This window comes from Pagrus major, chromosome 2, assembly GCF_040436345.1.
Source record: "Pagrus major chromosome 2, Pma_NU_1.0".
In the NCBI taxonomy this organism is placed as follows: domain Eukaryota; kingdom Metazoa; phylum Chordata; class Actinopteri; order Spariformes; family Sparidae; genus Pagrus; species Pagrus major.
The window spans coordinates 12,677,456-12,700,654 of NC_133216.1; the positions used below are offsets into that span (position 1 = coordinate 12,677,456).

At 43.4% G+C, this 23,199-nt stretch overlaps 2 protein-coding genes across 2 annotated transcripts; both read right to left on the minus strand.

Moving 5' to 3' along the window:
• Nucleotides 1-13,649: 13,649 nt before the first annotated feature.
• LOC141019397 (extracellular calcium-sensing receptor-like) lies at nucleotides 13,650-15,910 on the minus strand. The gene is made up of 4 exons (XM_073494307.1): nucleotides 15,563-15,910; nucleotides 15,140-15,370; nucleotides 14,708-14,831; nucleotides 13,650-14,563 (listed from the first exon to the last, which is right to left on the minus strand). The coding sequence occupies exons 1-4, from the start codon at nucleotides 15,908-15,910 to the stop codon at nucleotides 13,650-13,652; spliced, it is 1,617 nt and encodes a 538-aa protein (XP_073350408.1).
• Nucleotides 15,911-19,233: 3,323 nt separating this feature from the next.
• LOC141019406 (extracellular calcium-sensing receptor-like) lies at nucleotides 19,234-21,447 on the minus strand. The gene is made up of 4 exons (XM_073494318.1): nucleotides 21,100-21,447; nucleotides 20,701-20,931; nucleotides 20,272-20,395; nucleotides 19,234-20,147 (listed from the first exon to the last, which is right to left on the minus strand). Exons 1-4 carry the CDS (start codon nucleotides 21,445-21,447, stop codon nucleotides 19,234-19,236), a joined length of 1,617 nt encoding a protein of 538 aa, XP_073350419.1.
• Between the last annotated feature and the right edge of the window lie 1,752 nt (nucleotides 21,448-23,199).

Here is a 23,199-nt window from a genome sequence, read left to right on the forward strand (position 1 = left end):
CTGAGTTGATCTCCTCCACAGTAAAAATCACTGTCCGAGCAAACTTCAATTCTCTGTCACGCCAACTGCAATGACATTGCTAAGCTTTGACAAATCAGTGATTAACAAAGTTATTAGATCTGATCGTTCTGCAACGCATCAGATCAACACTTAAAACATGCAACTTATTCTAAGATAGCATAAAATCTTAACATATTTTAAGCATAGTCACTCACTTTTTGCAGTATGTGTATGGAAGTGTCTGGTAGCCATTATCTACCAGTATGTTTGTTCTACTCATAGAGAAAATACCACCTATGATAAGATCACCTTCTTTTGAAAATTCCATGAACCCTGTCTGCCCGATCAATTTGCATTTTTGGTTTTCTGATTTTGCCCTTGCCAGGAGAGCGAATAAGATAATAGTGATCCAACCCATCACGAGACAACCTCCCCTTCTCTAAATTAATTCTGACCTGGGGGCTAATCTTTATAACTTTTTCTGCTATACGTGTCACTGCACCTGTACGAAACAGGTCCTCGTGACCGTAGACGTCGGAATTAGGCCCCCATACGCCCCCCCGCACCCCATCAGCCTCCCTACCCACTGCATTACGCTTTAAAAAAATAAAGAATCTGAATTTAAACTCAATTTGTCTGACTTACATTTATCTCTTTCATATAATTAAAAGGCACGTGAGGCAGGATTTGTGAGAAAATAAACATGCATTTTAAGTTTTTTAATGCTAAAGAGAATGAGCCCACCCACGTATCTCTCCATTGCCTTGAACAGGCTGTGTGCTGCATAATGTACTGCAATTCGGTGTCCGAATTTCCCGCGCAGGCCTGCGGACGTGACGCTGAATGCGCGTCCTTGGATACGGGAAGAAGACAAGCGCGGTGGACCCAAGCTAATGTTTGGGTAGTAATGGATTCTGCTACGGCCAGCAAACGACCCACCACCCACAAAGTCCACTAAAAAGTCATACTATTTTTGTTTTATCAGCGGCATATCGTGAGTCGAAACAAAATTACGACCAAAGCCGGGCTGGATCCCGGATAAACATTGGATACGCGTTTGGCTCATGGAGGCAGCTTCAACTTGATTCGGGACTGAAAACAGATGCTGACATGGCTCATTTCCTAGTAACCAGGTAAGAAAACATTACAGGTCATGTTTAGAGCTTGATTTGAAAATCATATGAGATCACCGAGGATTCTGAGTGACCTAACATGCAAAGTAGCGTTAGCTGCAAACATGGAACTTAGTCCACCGCTGTGTAACACTGAATAGTTACAGACTGCGCATTTTCCATGGTCCTTTAGTCTGAAACCGAATAGTTAGAAATATGTCCCTTTATATATGGGACCGAAAGCCCAACTTGTTATCCGGGAAGTGACGTTAGCAGCTGGATGTAGCCACAGGCTAATGGTTTGTTTGTGTCTGTGTAGTAACATTAGCCGCTTACACACAGCAATCCCGTATCAGAGACAATATTTCTGTCCCCAAATATGCCGTCTTTGCTTTTGCCTGTGCCTTTCCGACTCAACCGTAACGGTAAATTGCTGCGCTTGTGTGTCGCTACACACAGCAAGCCGGCTTCCCAACTGCTTTGTGTGTGTAGGGGATAAGGCATCAGCTGCACTGCTGTGAAGAGTTCATGCGTGCTCTCGCGCCGGCTTGGCTGATGGCTGCAGTTACCCTAACGGCCGTCGTGTCACTATTGAGTCTTATTTCTTGATACTGCCCCAAGTCCCTTTAATGCATAGATGTATGTGTGACCAGGGCAACTGTAAGCCCCTGACAGCAAATGTGACAACGCCACTCTGGGAATTTCACCCAGAGAATACCCACTTAACACACAAGTTCTGATATAGAGAAAAGGAGCAGAGATGTGAGTTCCACTTCAAACAGTTTTCCACCTTTATTTAGACATCAGATCAATTTGGGGCTCAAATTAATAAAGAGAAAAGGATAAGATCATGTTAAAAGTAAATTACTTTATTACAAAATATACTTAACCCTCTAGGCGCCAGAGTTTATTTAGGAAAATATTCCGTTTGGATTGTAAGATTTCAAAAGGCTGTAGCTTGGAAGTGGTGAGAGATAAATTCATAGTGTAAATGAGAAAAATATTCATAATGACCTAAAGTTTGTGATGGGAGTAAATTTAATCATCTAATTTGCATATTGTAACGTCACCAGGTGACTGAAAGTAACTTTCAGTAAAACTGATTTTTGAACATATTTACACAGAAAAAAAATATTTATATTGTCATCTCATCCTCAAAATAAAGGAACAGGAGTTTGATTGGAGTAAATTTACTAATCTAATTTGTATGTCACCAGGTAAAAGTCAGTAAAACGGAATTCTGAACATATTTACACAGTAGATTTTTTTTTTTTCATCCTCTCATCCTCAGAGTAAGTGAACAGGAATCTGATAGGAGTAAATGTCCTAATCTAACTTGTAAAAAGAAAAGAAAACTCTCGCCGTGATCAGCGCGTGTTGCTTGTGTGACAGTGTGCGCAGCTGCAGCATCGTCAGTCACTCGTCTCTGACGAGCGATCGTCATCAGAGGGCAAATCGTCCCCTTCTGAATCGCGATCAGCAAAGATCTGTGCAAGCACCTCATCCGCACTGTAAAGTCTTTTGGGCATTTTGTTTTTTATTACAAAAATCGCTATCTGTCTCTCGATCTGTCCAGCACACTTCCGCCACCGCTCCGCGGCTCTCTCCTCTCCCACTCTGCCCGCTTAGCCGCTGCCGCTCCGACAGCCGGTGTCGGGTTTCAAACTTTTTTTTCTCAGGTATTTTGCATAGAAACACACCCCCAAATGACGTCAGGATTGAAGCTGAATCTATTGGCTATCTAGTGGTAGCAAGCAGTAACAGCACAAGGCAGTAGATTTAAAGATACAGGCTGTTTTAATGAGCAATGTTGCCTGTCGCAATAATGCGACTTTGGCGCCTAGAGGGTTAAAACCCTGAATGCTAAAAGGGTTACCAGTGCAGGAGAGAGGGTGTCAGGGAAACCCACAGGAGGGAGTGAGTGAAGGGAAACGGGGGTCACCACCACCAGGCACGGGAAGGGACAAGCCACTCACACTGCAAAGCAGAAGACACACAGATTACTCATGCAATTCTAATAAGCATTTAAAACTCACTTCTATGTATAAAAGGGACATGGCAAAGTTAGCATGCAATAGACCCAGAGGGGGGAACCCTCCACCCAGTGACCCCCACCTGTACGCCTATGACAGCCTGCCTGCACTGGCACTAAAACAACCCCCAAATTATCACTGGTTCACAAACATTTGGTCACAACAAGCCATCTTCCCAAACACAGTCCTTAAACTAAATTCCTGTAAATAAACCTGTGACAGAGTGAAGGTAGCCTCTGTATTTGTTGTAATGTAACCTCTGTATTGTTGTGTCTAAAACCTCTGTAATTGTATTTTGATGTGTTCCAGTCAAGTAGGCGGTGCACAGCCTGTTTGACTGGACCGCCCATTAATGTAACTGTGTCTGTCTCAACAGGAACAGAGACCTGTAGTCAGGCCCTGAAGGAGGCCTGCACTGAGTAGCATATTGGAATCAGCTGGGTTGATTGTTAAATGGTGGGGCGGGGCTTCCACAGCTTATATAAGGCCCCAGTTCACAAGGAGCTCGCTCTTGCCATGAGGGTGATGACCAGCCAGCTCTCCCCCTTTAAGTTTGTGTGTTTTTTTTTCAGCCACTTTTCCCTTAGTTTGTATTTGGTTTTGCTCAGGCCTGGCAGCAATTAAAGTTTACTTTGTTTTGCACACCTGCCTCCTGCCTCTTCATGTCATCTGAAGGAGAGTTTACCTGACTTTCTCTTGAGCTACACTCCCACATGGTAACAAATGGTGGCAGTGGTGGGATGTGTGAAGTCTCCAGTGAGAAGTAGTCAGTAAAGCACCTGAGATGTCTGAACGAGGACGAGGGCGTGGCCGAGTTACCCGGAAAAACCCACTGGCAAAGTGGGGTGAGGAGCAAGTGGAGGAGAAGGCCATTGAGTTGGGAGAAGCGGAGGACACGGAACCGGGGCTGGCTGCTGGAGCCCAGGCATTGGAGGACCGGCAACAGGAGCAGGAGCCAGAAATGGAATATCCAGCAGTAAAGCAAAAGCTAAGTACTCCGCAGCCTTCACATGAGAGTATTGGTGTGGGACAACAATTCATGAATGAAATAAGAGAGTTCATGTACAGACAACAAAGAAATGAAAAACTGTTATTTGATGGACTGGAAGATTTAAAAGACATTGTTTATCGAAAACCCAGCCAAGACCGCGTGACTGATGACGCAGCTAATCCGCAGAATCCTTATGCCCTGCCTACTCCAGCGCAGCGACGCCCGCTGCCCAGCCCCTGCATAGCGCCACCAGACCTCCACTCCTCCGGGCCAGACGTCGGTCCATCCGGGCCACAGCCTGGCCACCCGACAGTGCGGCCCATCGGCCGGTACGACGGGGCAAGGATCCCAACCTTCAGCGAGGGTGAGGATGTTGAAAGTTTTTTCATCCGCTTCGAGCGTATCGCCAGGACCTGGGGCTGGGGTCAAGAGGAGTGGGCAGCCCGGGTCGTCACCCTCCTCACCGGTAAAGCTTTGGAGGCCTATGCTGGCATGGACGAACAGCGGTCACACATCTATGAGGACATCAAAGCGGCTGTCCTTGCCAAATATAATGTTACAGAAGAGACCTATCGCCAACGATTCCGGTCAAGCATCGTACCAGTGGGAGAGACGGCGAGGGAGACCTACAACAGGTTGAAGGGACTCTACCGACGGTGGATGCGACCAGAGACCAAGACCACAGAGGAGATGGCCGAGACCTTGATCCTCGAGCAGTACCTGCGCGTTCTCCGCCCAGATGTTCGAACATGGGTAAAAGAACATCAGCCACAGACGGGGGAGGAGGCTGCAAGACTGGCCGAGAGGTACCTGGCGGCACACCGGGAACCACCTCGGCCCTACAAGGTGACTGTGGGGAGGGGTAAACCAGAGTGGTCAAAATATGATGAGGGTATAGCTAAGCAGGATGCAGGGGGTGGAGCAAGGCCCAATTTTAGTACCGGGGGGCTTATCTGCTTTAATTGCCAGCAACCAGGTCACAAGGCAGCCTTGTGTCCACTTAAAAAGCCTAAAGAGGCCAACATGTGCTATGTTCTTGAGCCCGAGCTTCAGCCCAGAGTGCAAACTTTTCAAGCTAAATCCCGATATACTACCTCAGTTCTTGTTAATGGGCAACCTGCTGAAGCACTGTTAGACACAGGTAGTTCCCAGACATTGGTGAAAGCTAAGTTTGTAGACAATGGGGCTTTGAACTCTGGGGACCTAGTGGGTTTGGGATGTGTACATGGGGATGAACGAATGTATCTTACTGCTAACGTGAATGTTGTGATCAAAGGTCAAGTGTATAGGATGAAGGTGGGTGTAGTGGGTCAACTGTCCCATGATGTTGTGTTGGGAGATGACTTACCGGTTCTGTCTAACCTTGTTCAGTCTGTTTCCGAGTCATGTGCTGTGGTTACTAGGTCTCAAGCCACAGGCTTGCAACCCCTTCCTAACCTCCATGCAGACCTTTTTGAAGGGGGTACAAAGGTTAAGAAGGGTAAAAAGCAGCGTCGTTGGGACAAGCATGTGGGGAAGGCCAGGGTGCAGGATCCAGTTCCAGTTTCTCCAGATCCAGAGACCACTTTGCTGGACCCACAGTGGCAAGTCCCTGACAACTTTAAGGAGCTGCAAAGATCAGATCCTTTGCTTCAACCTCTTTTTGCCAAGGTATGTGAGATAGATGGTCAAAGATAACCTCTTGTACATCGCAGACACGGAGATTCCCAGATTGGTTGTTCCTAAATCCTTCCATCAGCTAATTTTACATTTGGGACACCACATTCCATGGGCGGGACATCTGGGCCAACAGAAAAGCTATGATAGAATCAGTCAGAGGTTCTATTGGCCTAGACTCTATCAGGATGTTCAGGAGTACTGTAGAACATGTACAGAGTGTCAGCAAGTAGCACCAGTTCGCAAATCAGATCGAGGTCTTTTGCAACCCTTACCTATAATCGGCACACCATTCGAGCGCCTTGGTATGGATATCATCGGCCCTTTAGTGAAAAGCAGCTCGGGGCATCGATTTGCTCTGGTAATCTGTGATTATGCTACAAGGTATCCCGAAGTATATCCACTGCGCTCCATCCAGGTTAAGCATATAGTTCGGTGCCTGATCGATCTGATTTCCAGAGTTGGTGTTCCTACTGAAATAATTACAGACCAAGGTACTAATTTCATGTCCAAGCTTATGAAAACCTTGTACCAGCAGTTGGGCATCACAGGCATCAGAACTACACCATATCATCCACAAACTGATGGGTTGGTCGAGCGCTTTAATGGTACACTTAAAAGCATGCTAAGAAAGTTTGTGGATGAGACAGGGAGAGATTGGGATAGATGGATTCCTTTCCTCCTTTTTGCTTATAGAGAGGTTCCACAGGCCTCAACAGGGTTTTCTCCTTTTGAGTTGGTTTATGGCCGGCAGGTTAGGGGGCCCCTGGACGTACTCAGGGAGAGTTGGGTGGCGGGTGAGTCAGCCCAGTGCAGTATCGCCTCCTACATCCTCCAAATGCGGGACCAGCTGGAGAAGATGCGACATCTGGCCCAGGAGCACCTGCGGGAGGCACAAACCAAGCAGAAGGTGTGGTATGACATCCATGCTAGAGACAGAGAACTGAAACCAGGGCAGAAGGTGTTAGTACTGCTGCCTTCAGGCACCTGTAAGTTGCTTGCCAAATGGCAAGGGCCCTATGTTGTCACCAGAAAAGTTGGACCCGTAACATTTGAAATCTTGTGCCCAGATAAGAAGCGCCAGAAGCAGATCCTGCACGTTAACCTGCTGCGAGAGTTCAAGGAGAGAGACGTAACCTCAGCGGCAAAACCAGTGATGATGGTGCGTGTGGCAGAGGATGGAGATGAGGAACCGGACATGGAACCAGCTCGACCTCAAGGAGTGGCCGTGGAGTTACCTGAGCATCTGAGTAAGGAGCAACAAGCTCAGCTGACCCAGGTACAAGTGTCCTTCCCTTCGCTCTTCCAGGAGAGACCGGGTCACACAAAGGTCATCAGTCATGACGTTGTGTTGAAGGATTCAACACCAATCCGACAGAGACCTTACCGTGTTCCTGAGAGGATGGTGGAGCCACTGAAGAAGGAGGTCGCCACTATGTTAGAGATGGGGGTCATAGAGCCCTCAAGAAGTGAATGGTCCAGCCCTGTTCTTCTGGTTCCGAAAAAAGATGGAAGTCTTCGATTCTGCACCGACTTCCGTAAGTTGAACAGTGTTTCCTGTTTTGACTCTTATCCGATGCCCAGAATCGATGAACTGTTGGAAAGGTTAGGTAGAGCTAAATACATGACCACATTAGATCTATGCAAGGGGTACTGGCAGGTCCCACTTACCACTGCTTGTAGACCATACACAGCCTTCCGAACACCTACCGGCTTGTATCAGTATACAGTGATGCCATTTGGTCTGCACGGGGCACCTGCTACCTTTCAAAGACTCATGGACATTGTTTTAGCTGATTGTGGTCAGTATGCAGCCGCCTACCTAGATGATGTTATCATCTACAGCGAGTCTTGGCAGGAGCATCGCTGTCATCTTGAGCAGGTCCTCCGGAGACTTCAGGAAGCTGGATTAACCATCAACCAGAAGAAGTGCTCCTGGGCCCAGGAGGAGGTGACGTACCTGGGGTACCGCATCGGGCATGGAGAGATCAAGCCACTGGTGGAGAAGCTGGGGACGATCCGACGGATACCCAGACCGCAGACCAAAAGGCAAGTACGGTCTTTTCTTGGCCTAATAGGGTGGTACCGAAGATTTGTGCCCCATTTTGCCACCTTAGCTGCTCCAATAACTAATCTCACTCGGAAGACTAATTCTTCCCGTCTTCCATGGACTGAAGAATGTGAGGAGGCCTTTAACAAGTTAAAGGAACTGTTGTGTCGAGATCCTGTTTTGCAGAGCCCTGACTTCACCAAGAAGTTTCTTGTACAAGTGGACGCCTCTGATGTTGGCTTGGGTGCGGTCTTGGCCCAAGGAGAATCTGGAGAGGAGAGGCCCATCTTGTTTCTGAGCCGGAAGCTCTTCGACCGAGAAAGGAAGTACTCGACCATTGAGAAGGAGGGACTTGCCATCAAGTGGGCGGTGGACTCCCTGAGGTATTATCTTCTCGGACGAGAGTTCATCCTTCAAACAGACCATCGAGCCCTGAAGTGGATGCAGTCCATGCAGAGCCAAAACTCGAGAATACTGCGCTGGTGTCTGGCTCTTCAGCCATACCACTTTGTCCTTGAGTATTGTCCAGGTAGGCGTAACCTCATAGCCGACTACTTGTCACGTGTACCAGGTATGTACAACCCAGAGGGAGAGGAGGGAAGAAATGTGACAGAGTGAAGGTAGCCTCTGTATTTGTTGTAATGTAACCTCTGTATTGTTGTGTCTAAAACCTCTGTAATTGTATTTTGATGTGTTCCAGTCAAGTAGGCGGTGCACAGCCTGTTTGACTGGACCGCCCATTAATGTAACTGTGTCTGTCTCAACAGGAACAGAGACCTGTAGTCAGGCCCTGAAGGAGGCCTGCACTGAGTAGCATATTGGAATCAGCTGGGTTGATTGTTAAATGGTGGGGCGGGGCTTCCACAGCTTATATAAGGCCCCAGTTCACAAGGAGCTCGCTCTTGCCATGAGGGTGATGACCAGCCAGCTCTCCCCCTTTAAGTTTGTGTGTTTTTTTTTCAGCCACTTTTCCCTTAGTTTGTATTTGGTTTTGCTCAGGCCTGGCAGCAATTAAAGTTTACTTTGTTTTGCACACCTGCCTCCTGCCTCTTCATGTCATCTGAAGGAGAGTTTACCTGACTTTCTCTTGAGCTACACTCCCACATGGTAACAAAACCCAAAATAGAACAATGAGGAAAAACTAAATAAACAAAGAAAACGGGTCAAAATATAAAAAAATAATAGTCAAAAGACAGACAAAACCAAGCGACCAGACATATAAATACAAAAATCAATTTAAAAAGGGGTGGGCAAAAACAGCAGTAGCCAGAGCTCCTCCTTTGCCAGTACCACAATTAGGTCATGTGGTGATCTCCATCATATTCCCATTCCTAGTATGAAAGGCATGTATATTAATCCTGTTCAAGGGGGCATATAATATGCAACGTCTCCACAGCTATTGTCTATTACCCCAAACCATATAAGAACATTTAAATAAAATAAAGAAACTGCATACCTGGGAGTTGCAAGTTACACCAAACAACTTATGTGCATGGTCTGGCACTAAATGCACCACACTCCTCTCACTAGTGCCGCACTGCGTGGGGGAAGGGGGGAGACACCACCACTACCTTGGTTTAGCTCTCCTGTTACCGCAAACACACCTGCAGACACCAGGGAGGTACCTCATAAAGAAAAGAGCCGACAATATGTATGTGACAGACAGGACAAAACTACATACCTTAGTTAACCATTAGCATCCCTAAAGCGACGTGGTGTCAGGACAGAGTGAGGCAAACCTGCTGCTGGCTGCTTGCAGCTACCTTTGAACAAGGAACTGAGTGATTAGGTGTCACCTGATGCTAATCACTGATTGCCAGGTGTGGCTGACACAGGAAGGGGGAGGGGAACTCTACCTGTCACATATGCTTTTGATGTGATATGCAGCCTGCCTGACTACATACAGTAGCCTAGGCATCTGGCATAGGAGTCAGGCTGCATCTGGACCTGGTGCGCTCCGAGGTGGAGCGGTGTTTCGATCAGGAAGCACTCCGCGTAGCTGCAGGGTAAGAGCAGGCAGTTCTTGAGGCGGCTCAGGGGAAAGAAGTGGATGTGGGTTCCCCGGAACTGACCCCCTTTCCACGAGAGCGGCTAAGCTTTGAGCTGGACATACTGAGGGATGTGTGTAGGGGACGAGAAGTTAGCACCATTCAGGATGTTGTGTCCATCCTGCATACCTTGCAGCCCCAAACCCGCTCCATGCTGTCAGAGGTGGAGAAACTCATTAAGCTGTATCTGGCCCTGCCCATATCTGTCGTGGCATCTGAGCGCTCTTTCTCAGCCTTGCGCAGGCTGAAAACCTGGCTGCGCAACACCATGACGCAGGAGAGACTAACACATTTGGCCATTATGAACGCTCACAGTGACCTTATGGATGAAAGCGATGTCTTGACCCTACTTAAAATCTTCATTAGTAGGTCAACTGAGAGAAGGTCCACTTTTAGAAATGCATGAAAGCCCTGAGTCAGGAGCGCAGACTTTTCTTTTTTTCTTTTTTTCATTCAAGGGTACAAATAATGCTGTTATGTTCCTTAAATTGCTTGATTTAGTTATCAAAGTCCAAGATGCCATGTTCATCCATTCTTGTTCTCTTATAACTACATGCCATTATAAAATAACTTCAAATCAAATCCTTAATCATTGATAAGTGTGCGTGCTTCCCCCGCCCCTCCCAACAAAAATCCCCCCCCCCCTCAGAAAATAGTTCCGACGTCCATGCTTGTGACTGAGAAGTCTTTTAAGGTAGTTAATTTCTGAAAATGTTGTGGAGATATTCTAATACGTACAGTACTTTGTACAGTACACATTTCTGGATATAGTATAACCACTATTGAAAGTATAAGGTAATTACTATGTGCATGGAGAAAATGTATTTATTCATGTAGTACCTAATTTACTTTCAAAATTAAATAACTAACATTGATAAATCAATGATTTCTGAGTAAATAATAGTGCCCATGTCATCTTCATAGGAAAGTTAGCAGTTAATTAAACAGGCCAAAACACTGATCAGTCTCAGCAGTTGACATGTATTCTGTTGAATTACAAGCGTTGTAATCATGATTAACTAAGAATTATTTTTTTCAAAATAATGTCCTTGAAATTAAGTGATGACTTCCTTTGTCTATTAAAACTGATTAATTAAGATGAATTGTTATTATTATTATTGCTACTACTACATTATATTATATTGCATTCATTTAATTGAAGCCTTTATCCAAGATGACTCACAATAAGTACATTCAACCATGTGGATACAACCTTGAAACTGCTAGAGTCATGCAAGTACGCCGACTTCACTGAATATGCTGAACTGCTTCAAATGTTTAATTTAGAAGCAATGAGAGATAGAGTAGAGTCTTTAGTCAGCAACAGAAGATGTATAGAGTTTCTGCTGTCCTAGTTTCAATTAGTTGCTCCTTCCACCATTGTGGACAGCAAATTGTCACGGTTTCATTGAGGGTGAGGGTTAGATGGGCCTCCCTTGGTGGGAGGATGCACCAAACTTATTGGCATTAGCAGAGCATAGTGGACAGGGTGGGGTGTTTGGTATGACCATATCCTGTATGTAGGTTAGGCCTGAGCAATACATAGCATGGAAGGCAAGAACTAATGTCTTGAAACTGGTTTAAGCAGTTTCTGGTAGCTAGTGCAGGTGGTGAAGGAGTAGTGCAGTGAGGGACATGGATTGTCAGAGATTTTGGCAGCAAAGGAGAGCTGGTCATCCAGTGTCACACCCAGGTTTTAGCAGTCCAAGATGGGGACAAACATGAGGGACTAAACCTCATTACCTCTCACCGCCCAACCATCTGTACTCTGTCCATCTTACACAGTCTACCTTCCTTTCATTACCCAACCCATTGCTACATATTTAATATGTAAATAATATATTTATATTTTTTCTCCTAATTTTCTAAAGGCAGCAAGAGTGAGCCCTCTTTTGAAGAAACTCATCCTCAACCTTTCCAATGGAAAGAATTACAGAACTTTCTCTCTTCATTGATTTCTTCCTAAAACACTTGATCATACTGTCTTTACTCAGCTTTGTGAATACCCCCAACAGAACAAGCTTCTTGGCCCCCAGTGCTCTGGTTTCAAGGTATGTCACTAAGATTGCTCTCCTTGCCATCTCCATCATAAGTTCGTGCTTTTCCCAGGGTTGGTTGGGGATATGGAATCTGAGTGGGTCATGTTCAAAGTCTCCATTGTAGAGGTGCCTGCTAGGAGCTGTGGTCAGAAGGTCATTAGTGCCTGTTGTGGTGGAACCTACCAATCCATTAATGGACACTGGTGGTGAGGGAAGCCATTCAACTAAAGAACAAGGCCTTCTGGGCTTAGTTGGCCCAGAGGAGCAGTAGACAGGTACCTGGAGGCAATAGGGGCTGCAGTTTTGTGGTTGCTAAACCAAAACACCTGGTGTGGGAGGAGTTTACGGAGGCTGTGTAGAAGGACTTCCGGTTTGCCTCAAGGGTGTTCTGGCAAATCGTTCGGCAACTCAAGTAGGAGAAGCAGGGTTAGATGAGGCTGTCATCAGCTGGGGAGTAGAACTGTTGACCCGGACTCGAGATATTGTTTGGGGGGTAGAAATAACATTTTTAGGGGCTCCTGAACCCTACTAACATGTCAGCTGTGGAGGAGGCAGAGTCTCAAGGCTCAGGGTTAAACTTGTCCATATCTTTGAGGTCGCTGAGGTTGTTAATAAGCTCTTTGGTGGCAAGGTGCCAGGAGTAGATGAGATTCACCATGAAATGCTGACGGCTCGATACATCGCTGGGCTGTCTTGGTTGGCATGCCTCATTAATGTCACATGAATGGGGAAAGTACCTTTGGAGAGGCAGAATAGGGTGGTGGTTCCTATTTTCAAAAATGGGGACTAGAGGGTGTGCTCCAGTTATAGGTATATCACACTGCTCATCCTGCCTGGGAAAGTTTATTCCAGAGTGTTGGAAAGGAGGCTCCAAACGATTGTCGAACCACGGATTCAGGAGGAACAATGCTAATTCCATCCTGTTAGTAGAACAGCGGATGAGCTCTTTAGTCCTTCGGGCTTGCTGGGGGGGGGAATGTGGTTCTGCTGGCTGCTTCAGTCCGTCCAACAGGCACTGGGGCGCTTTGTAACTGACTGTGAAGCAGTTGGGAGGAGAGTCAGCACCTTCAAGTCTGAGGCCATGATCCTCTGCCTGAAAATGGTGGATTCCCCCCTCCCGTTGGGGGGTGAGCCCATGCCCCCAAGTGAAGGAGTTTAAGTATATTGGGGTCTTGTTCTTAAGTGATGGAAATGCATTCATGATGCATGAATATTCAGTAATATACTGTATGCACTGGAAAATAACACATGCAGTTGCAACACACAAAGCAGTTGTGAACAGCCAAAAGCAGATCTGACCAGCGTCTGATCATAACATAAAAATCACTTCTTTTTAAATGTTGAACACAGCACTACTGCAGTGGCTGTGATTGATAGAGGGTAGAAACTTTGAGTTCCTTATCATGGTCACTTTAGCAATATTGTTTAGTCTGTCCTATACTAAAATGACACGATTAAAAATGGCAAGTGGAACGATTTTGGTTGAATGGCAGTCATAAATCTTGTGTCCATGATGAATATAATTCAGTTAGAAACTGAATTTTACACATAGGAAAACAAGACCTGAGTCAGTGTATTTAGTTTATTGAACACATCTCAACAAGTAGGAGGTCATGAGTAACATTTTCTGCATTATCTGTCAGACTATGCAGTGAAGTTGGTTTATTTGTTGTCACACTAAGGCCATTTGTTCTGTAGGACACTTTTGAATTGCACATTATTATTGAGTCCTTGGTGGTATTTTTCCCATCAAATGTTTTTTTGAGTTTTGTTCTGGTCTGAAGATAATAATATAACATTTTGGGAAAAAAATGCATCCCAGCAAACCAAAACTGGACGCCAGGATGGCAAATATCTCCACAGCAACAGTGAACTTGCCAGGAGAGCTGACATATGCTGGGATGAATGTGATCCAGACTGCACAGAATATCAGCATGCTGAAGGTGATCAGTTTGGCTTCATTAAAGCTGTCTGGCAGCTTCCTAGCAAGAAAAGCAAGTATAAAACACAAGAGAGCAAGAAGTCCAATATAACTCAACACAGCCCAGAATCCAACAGCTGAACCCAGGGCACACTCTAAGATGATCTTTTCTTTATAGTACTTCATGTTCATCTTTGGAAATGGAGGGCTGATTGTCAGCCAAAGGACACAAATCAGTATCTGAATGAGGGTGAAAGTCAGAACACTCAGCCTCTGCTGTGTTGGACCAAACCATTTCATCACATTACTGCCTGGAAGTGTTGCTCTGAAGGCCATTAAAACCACTATAGTTTTGCCGAGAACACAAGAGATACAGAGGACAAACGTGATCCCAAATGCTGTGTGTCGCAGCATGCAGGACCATGCAGTGGGCCGGCCAATGAAGGTCAGAGAACACAAGAAACACAGGGTCAAGGAGAAGAGCAGCATAAAGCTCAGTTCAGAGTTGTTGGCTTTTACAATGGGAGTCTCTTTATGAGCCAAAAAAATGATCAATGTCAGAAGGGAAAAAAATACACCGACACAGCTAAATCCAGTTAAAAGTGACCCCATGACCTCTTTGTAAGACAAGTATTCAATAGGTTTTGGACGACACTGATCTTTCTTTTCATTTGGCCAGAATTCGGGAGGACAGATCAAACAGTCTGGAGAATCTATAAAAGAAGTGATCAAAACAAAACATTTAAAAAAATCAATATTTACACTAAAAGAAAACATTTTTTGCATTCTATCTGTCATTTAATTTATCATTATTACAATGCACATAACTTAAATTTTATTTTGAAGTCCTTACTCACTTGTCTGATTACTTATTGTTCCCTCTGGGCATCCAAAGCAGTCGAAACAGCACACTGGCTTAAACTTGTTTATGGCTTTACGGGTCCCTGGTGGGCATGGTTCTCTGCAGACAGACCTTGGCACCTGATTAGTCAAAACACAGCATGCAAAAGTCAATAATACAACCAAATGTGTTGTACATCACTGACATTGTCATGTTTACAAAGGTCCTACGATTTTAAGATTTTCATTCAGCTGTGAAAGGACCAAGACATAATAAAATTACATTCTCTACCATTATGGGACCACCTCTTCACCCTCCATATGTGCATGAACTAACCGCCACCAGGTCAGCTAAGGTTGATACACTTTACAATTCATCACCTCTACACAGGGTGGCAAGATACTCTCAGAGAACCCGGGTTACACATACAAACTTTCATTCATATTACCTCATTACTGTTTGCTCCCCAAACTATTTTGATGTTGTCTTTAAGTTTGAATGTTTCCCCCGCTGGAAAAGAAGTATCATAATGACCAATATTCACAACCTCAGCAGAGCCATCTTCTTTCATCTGCCAGTTAACTAAGTCATACTGGGCAACTGGCTCTCCATTTTCATCAAAGAAAACTTTGGCCCCATTCTGTGTGGTGAAGTTCACATACTGAATATGTTCCAACACCTATAGTGACAGTAATTACATGTTAGCTTACATACAGCTTGCAAGCAAAAGTAAACCATCAAGACATTTAGTATTCAAATATAATCCTGTCTGGATACCTAACATTTTATTTTGTTGTGTGTGCTTAACACAAAAATAGAAACACTCAATATAATAAGTAAACTATGCCTGAATACATTTACTAGAACTTACTAGCTTCGGCTGAACTTCACTCTTGTTCACACAGGGCTTTCCTGTTGTGGGATTTGACCCATTGCTACATTGCAGTAGTGCATGAAGGGCATATGCCACCAAGTACACAGCTTTGTACACATTATTCTCAGGCCTGAAATGTGTCACATCTGTGTAGTCACTGGAGACTGTCCTGAGATCCTCCGTGCCAGTGCACATAGCAGAGGTATTTGATGGAGAAAAGCTGCAGTCAAAGAACTTCTCCCAGATAGCTTTAATTATATCACTCTGTGGTTCATCAGAAGGTTTCAAGCTAAGTAGGAATTCAGCAAGACCTGGTATGGATGCCTGAGGGAGGGCAAAGCCCATTGCCCCCTGTACAATGTTTTTTCTCTCAACAGAAGCCAGTTCTGCTTGTGTGATCCAAGACTCACTGCCAAGCCACTGCTTTCCAGTTATGTTATAATTCTCCATTTTGGACAGGAACGCTTTCGTGTCAGTAAAGGGCATAAACAACAGGACCACCTTTGAAGAAGAATCCCTTAGTGTCTCTACAATAGCATCTGAATGAGAGATCATTTGAGATGTGGTAGAGAAAAGTAATCTGTATTCAACACATATGCCCACTTTCATTGCTTCCTTAGTAAATTCAGCAGTACCTTGCACTGCATACAATCTTTCAGAATGAATAATTCCCACCCAGCGCCAGTCAAAGTATTTCATAAGCTGCACTAGAGCAATGATTTGAAAGCGGTCACTTGGCACAGTTCTGAAGAAGGTGGGGTATAGTCTTTTGTCACTCAAACAAGCACAGGTTGAAAGATGGCTAACCTTTGAAGAAAAATAAAGTGCAATACAATAAATCTATATACTTTTTTAAAGATGGAAATAATAATGAACCAAAATGACAATGAAAACTGGATAGTCTGCAGTTACTTTCAAATTATTTCTTCTCACCTGTGGAATGGACAGCGGGCTTAGTATGATGTTAATGTCTTTACTCACTCCTGAGGATGAATGGCCTAGGAAAGCCTGGATCTGACCACTGCAGCCCTTTGAATCCTCTCCATTTACAGCTTCTATGGCTGCTCGTATCAGGTTTTCACTTCCACAACCATTGTACAGCCTATAACCCAGACTAACTCCGGGAAGGAGCTTTGCATCTGAGTTGATCTCATCCACAGTAAAAATCACTGTCCGAGCAAACTTCAATTCCCTGTCACGCCAACTGCAAAGGAAGTGCTAAGTTTTGACAAATCAGTTATAAACAAAGTAATTAGATCTGATCATTTTTTAATGCATCAGATCAACACTTAAAACATGCAACTTATTCTAAAATACCATAAAATCTTAACATATTTTAAGCATAGTCACTCACTTTTTGCAGTATGTGTATGGAAGTGTCTGGTAGCCATTATCTACCAATATTTTTGTACTACTCATAGAGAAAACACCACCTATGATAAGATCACCTTCTTTTGAAAATTCCATGAACCCTGTCTGCCCGATCACTTTGCAGTTTTGGCTTTCTGATTTTGCCCTTGCCAGCAGAGCGATTAAGATAGTGATCCAACCCATCACGAGACAACCTCCCCTTCTCTAAAGCAATCCTTACCTGGGTGCTGATCTTTATAACTTTTTCTACCATACGTGTCACTGCACGTGTACGAAACAGGTCCTCGTGACTGACAAGTTGTAGACAGAAGGCCTTTTAAGGTAGTTAATATTTGAAATACTATACTGTACAGTATTTTGTACAGTACAAATTTCTGGATATAGTATAACCAGTATTGAAAGTATAAGTTAATTTCTATGTGCATGAAGAAAATGTATTTATGTGATACCTCATTTATTATCAAAAATTAAATAACTAACACTGATAAATCATCATGATTTCTGAGTAGATAACAGTGCCCATGTCATCTTCATAGGAAAATTAACAGTTAAATTAACAGGCCAAAAGACTAATCAGTCTCAGCAGTTGACATTCTTTTGAATTACAAGTGTTGTAGTCATGATTAACTAAGATTTTTTTTTTTTTAAATGTCCTTGAAATTAAGTGATGACTTCCTTTGTCTTTTAGAACTGATATATTAAGAATATTTGTTATTATGAGTATTACTACTACTATATTAGATTACATTGCATTTATTTAATTTAATCCTTTATCCAAGATAACTCACACTAAGTACATCCAACCATGTGGATACAACCCCAAAACTGCTAGAGTCATACAAGTATACCAACTTCATCAAATATGCTGAACTGCTTCAAATGTTTAATTTAGAAGCATTGAGAGATAGAGTAGAGTCTTTAGTCTGTGACAGAAGGTAGAGTTTCTGCTGTCCTGGTTTCAATTAGTTGCTCCTTCCACCATTGTGGACAGCAAACAGTCATGGTTTTGTTGAGGGTTAGGGTTAGATGGGCCTCCCTTGGTGGGAGGATATACCAAACTGATTGGCATTAGCAGAGTGTAGTGGGCATGGTGGGGTGTATGTAGGTTCGGCCTGAGCAATCCATAGCATGGCAGGCAAGAACTAATGTCTTGCCGGACTCTGGATTTTTTTTTTTTTTTTTTTGGGCGGGGGGGTAGAAATAACATTTGTAGGAGCTCGTGAACCCGACTTACATGTCCACTGTAGAGGAGGCAGAGTCTCAAGGCTCAGGGTTAAACTTGTCCATAGCCTTGAGGTCACTGAGATTGTTAAGAAGCTCTTTGGTGGCAAGCTGCCAGGGGTGGATGAGATTCACCCTGAAATGCTGAAGACTCTATACATCGCTTGGCTGTCTTTGTTGACATGCCTCTTTAATGTCATGTGAATGGGGATAGTGCCTTTGGAGAGGCAGAATGGGGTGATGGTTCCTGTTTTCAAAAATGGGGACTAGAGGGTGTGCTCCAGTTATAGGTATATCACACTGCTCATCCTGCCTGGGAAAGTTTATTCCAGAGTGCTGGAAAGGAGGCTCCAAACGATTGTCGAAACATGGATTCAGAAGGAACAATGCTGATTCCATCCTGTTAGTAGAACAGTGGATGAACTCTTTAGTCTTTCAGGGTCGCTGGGGGGATCATGGGAGTTTGCTTGGAGAAAGCCCACGACTGTGCCCCCCAGGGAGTACTGTACGAGTATGAACCAAAGTCAAACACTTTTCAAGTGGGTGTTTAACACCACCAGGATCTCAAGGCGCAGCCATGGTGAGGGGAGTGTCGACCACAGAAATGCGTCTCTGCTTTCTGCAGAAGATGTGGTTCTGCTGCCTTCTTCAGTCCATCCAGCAGGCACTGGGGTGGTTTGTAACTGACTGTGAAGCAGTTGGGAAAAGTTGCTCCAGTGGCTGTGATTGATAGAGGGTAGAAACTTTGAGTTCCCTATCATGGTCACTTTTGCAATATTGTTTAGTCTGTCCTACACTAAAATGACACGATTAAAAATGGCAAGTTGAAAGATTTTGGTCGAATGCCAGTCATAAATCTCGTGTCCAAGATGAATATAATTCAGTTAGAAACGGAATTTCACACAAAGGAAAACAAGACCTTAGTCAGTGTATTTAATTTATTGAAAACATCTGAACAAGTAGGAGGTCATGAGTAACATTTTCTGCATTATCTGTCAGACTATGCAGTAAAGTTGGTTTATTTGTTGTCACACTAAGGCCATTTGTTCTGAAGGACACTTTTGAAGTACACATTATTATTGAGTCCTTGGTGGTATTTTTCCCATCAAACGTTTTTTTGAGTTTTGTTCTGGTCTGAAGATAATAATATAACATTTTGGGAAAAAAATACATCCCAGCAAACCAAAACTGGACGCCAGGATGGCAAATATCTCCACAGCAACGGTGAACTTGCCGGGAGAGCTGACATATGCTGGGATGAATGTGATCCAGACTGCACAGAATATCAGCATGCTGAAGGTGATCAGTTTGGCTTCATTAAAGCTGTCTGGCAGCTTCCTAGCAAGAAAAGCAAGTATAAAACACAAGAGAGCAAGAAGTCCAATATAACTCAACACAGCCCAGAATCCAACAGCTGAACCCAGGGCACACTCTAAGATGATCTTTTCTTTATAGTATTTCATATTCATCTTTGGAAATGGAGGGCTGATTGTCAGCCAAAGGATACAAATCAGTATCTGAATTAGTGTGAAAGTCAGAACACTCAGCCTCTGCTGTGTAGGACCAAACCATTTCATCACATTACTGCCTGGAAGCGTTGCTCTGAAGGCCATTAAAACCACTATAGTTTTGCCGAGAACACAAGAGATACAAAGGACAAACGTGATCCCAAATGCTGTGTGTCGCAACATGCAGGACCAGTCAGAGGGCCGGCCGATGAAGGTCAGAGAACACAAGAAACACAGGGTCAAGGAGAAGAGCAGCATGAAGCTCAGTTCAGAGTTGTTGGCTTTTACAATGGGAGTCTCTTTATGAGCTAAAAAAATGATTGATGTCAGAAGGGATAAAAATACACCGACACAGCTGAATCCAGTTAAAAGTGCCCCCATGACCTCTTTGTAAGACAAGTATTCAATAGGTTTTGGACGACACTGATCTTTATTTTCATTTGGCCAGAATTCGGGAGGACAGATCAAACAGTCTGGAGAATCTGTAAAAGAAGAAAATTTCAATATTTACACTATAAGAAAACATTTTTGGTATTCCACAATTCATTTAATTTATCATTACTACAATGCACATGAATTAAATTTTATTTTGAATTCCTTACTCACTTGTCTGATTACTTATTGTTCCCTCGGGGCATCCAAAGCAGTCAAAACAGCACACTGGTTTAAACTTGTTTATGGCCTTACGAGTCCCTGGTGGGCATGGTTCTCTGCAGACAGACCTTGGCACCTGATTAGGCAAAATACAGCATGTAAAACTCATTATTGAGAACCAAATGTTTTGTACATCAATGACACTGCAATGGAAAATTTCCTATGGATTTAGGTTATCATTTAGCTGTGAAAGGACCAAGACTCAATAAAATGACATTCTCTACCATTATGGGACCACCTCTTCACCCTCCATATGTGCATGAGCTGACCTCCACCAGGTCAGCTAAGGTTGATACACTTTAAGATTCATCACCTCTACACAGGGTAGCAAGACACTCGCAGAGAAACTGGGTTACACATACAAACTTTTATTCACATTACCTCATTACTGTTTGCTCCCCAAACTATTTTGATGTTGTCTTTTAGTTTGAATTTTTCCCCCTCTGGAAAAGAAGTATCATAATGACCAACATTCACAATCTCAGCAGAGCCATCTTCTTTCATCTGCCAGTTAACTAAGTCATACTGGGCAACTGACTCTCCATTTTCATCAAAGAAAACTTTGGCCCCATTCTGTGTGGTGAAGTTCACATACTGAATATGTTCCAACACCTATAGAGACAATCAGCACATTAAAGCATACACACAGCTATAATTTAGTATTAAATTGAGTCTTGTCTGAATACTTAACTTTTCATTTTTTTGTGCGTGCTTGACACAAAAATAGAAACACTCAATGTAACAAGTAAACTATGCCTGAATAAATTTACTAGAACTTACTAGATTCGGCCGAACTTCACTCTTGTTCACACAGGGCTTTCCTGTGGTGGGATTTGACCCATTGCTACATTGCAGTAGTGCATGAAGGGCATATGCAACCAAGTACACAGCTTTGTACACATTATTCTCAGGCCTGAAATGTGTCACATCTGTGTAGTCACTGGAGACTGTTCTGAGATCCTCTGTGCCAGTGCACATAGCAGAGGTATTTGATGGAGAAAAGCTGCAGTCAAAGAACTTCTCCCAGATAGCTTTAATTATATCACTCTGTGGTTCATCAGAAGGTTTCAAGCTAAGTAAGAATTCAGCAAGACCTGGTATGGATGCCTGAGGGAGGGCAAAGCCCATTGCCCCCTGTAAAATGTATTTTCGCTCAACAGAAGCCAGGTCTGCTTGTGTGATCCAAGACTCACTGCCAAGCCACTGCTTTCCAGTTATGTTATAATTCTCCATTTTGGACAGTAACACTTTAGTGTAAGACAAGGGCATAAACAACAGGACCACGTTTGAAGAAGAATCCGTTAGCATCTCTACAATAGCATCCAACTTAGAGATGATTTGAGATGTGATAGAGAAAGGTAATCTGTATTCAACACATATGCCCACTTTCATTGCTTCCTTAGTGAATTCAGCCGTCCCTTGTTCTGCGTACAAGTCTTCAGAATAAATAATCCCCACCCAACGCCAGTCAAAGTATTTCATAAGCTGCACCAGAGCGATGCTTTGGAAGCGGTCACTTGGCACAGTTCTGAAGAAGGTGGGGTATAGCCTTTTGTCACTCAAACAAGCACAGGTTGCAAAATGGCTTACCTAAAAAAAACATGTTAACTACAATAAATCCAAATAGTTTTTTAAGATGCAAAAATTTAAATAAACCAATAGGACATTCAAAATTGGACAAATTGCAGTCATTTACCAATCATATATTTTCACCTGTGGAATGGACAGGGGGCTTAATATGATGTTTATGTCTTTACTTATTCCAGAGGATGAATGACCTATGAGAGCTTGAATCTGACCAGTACAGCCCTTTGAATCTTCCCCATTTATAGCGTCTATGGCGGCTCGTATCTGGTTTTCATTCCCACAGCCATTAAACAGCCTATAGCCCAGACTCACTCCAGGAAGGAGCTTTTCATCTCTATTGATCTCCTCCACAGTAAAAATCACTGTCCGGGCAAACTTTAATTCCCTCTCATGCCAACTGCAAACCCAGTGTTTGTTATTACAGCTTAACATTTTCAGATCAACACATAAAATATGCTACTTGTCTCGAAAATTGTATACACTTTTAACATATTTTAAGCATAGTCACTTACTTTTTGCAGTATTTATATGGAAGTGTCTGGTAGCCATTATCTACCAGTATGTCTGTCCCACTTATGGAGAAAACACCACCTATCATAAGATCACCTTCTTTTGAAAATTCCATGAACCCTGTCTGCCCGATCAATTTGCATGTTTGCTTCTCTGACTTTGTCCTTGCCAGCAGAGCGAATAAAAAAATAATGATCCTACCCATCACAAGGCAACCTCCAAAAAAACAAAGCAATTCTGACCTGGGGGCTGATCTTTATAACTTTGTCTACCATAGGAGAATCACCTGCACATTTTTTTTCCCACACGTCACTGCACCCGTAAGGAACAGATTCTGTTAAAGTTAATTTCCAAAAATGTTGTGGAAAAACTCTTTCCTGTTTTGTACAGTACACATTTCTCTATATGGTATAACCAGTATCAAAAGTATAAGTTTAATAATATGTGCATGAAGAACACTTATTTATTAATGGAATACCTTCATGAACTATGAGGAATATAATGCCTGAATTGACACAATCTAATGTTTAACTTAATGCAAGAACGACATTGTAATTAATGCAACAACTAACATTTATCAATCATCTTAATTTCTGAGAAAGTAATGATGTCCATGTTTTCTTCATACATAAGTTAGCAGTAAAATGAACAGGCCAAAATACTGATCAGTCTCAGCATGTATTCTGTTGAATTACAAGTGTTGTAATCATGATTACCATAAGTATAACTTTTTCATGACTAACATAAATTATGATTATTCTTATTATTATCATTACTACTACA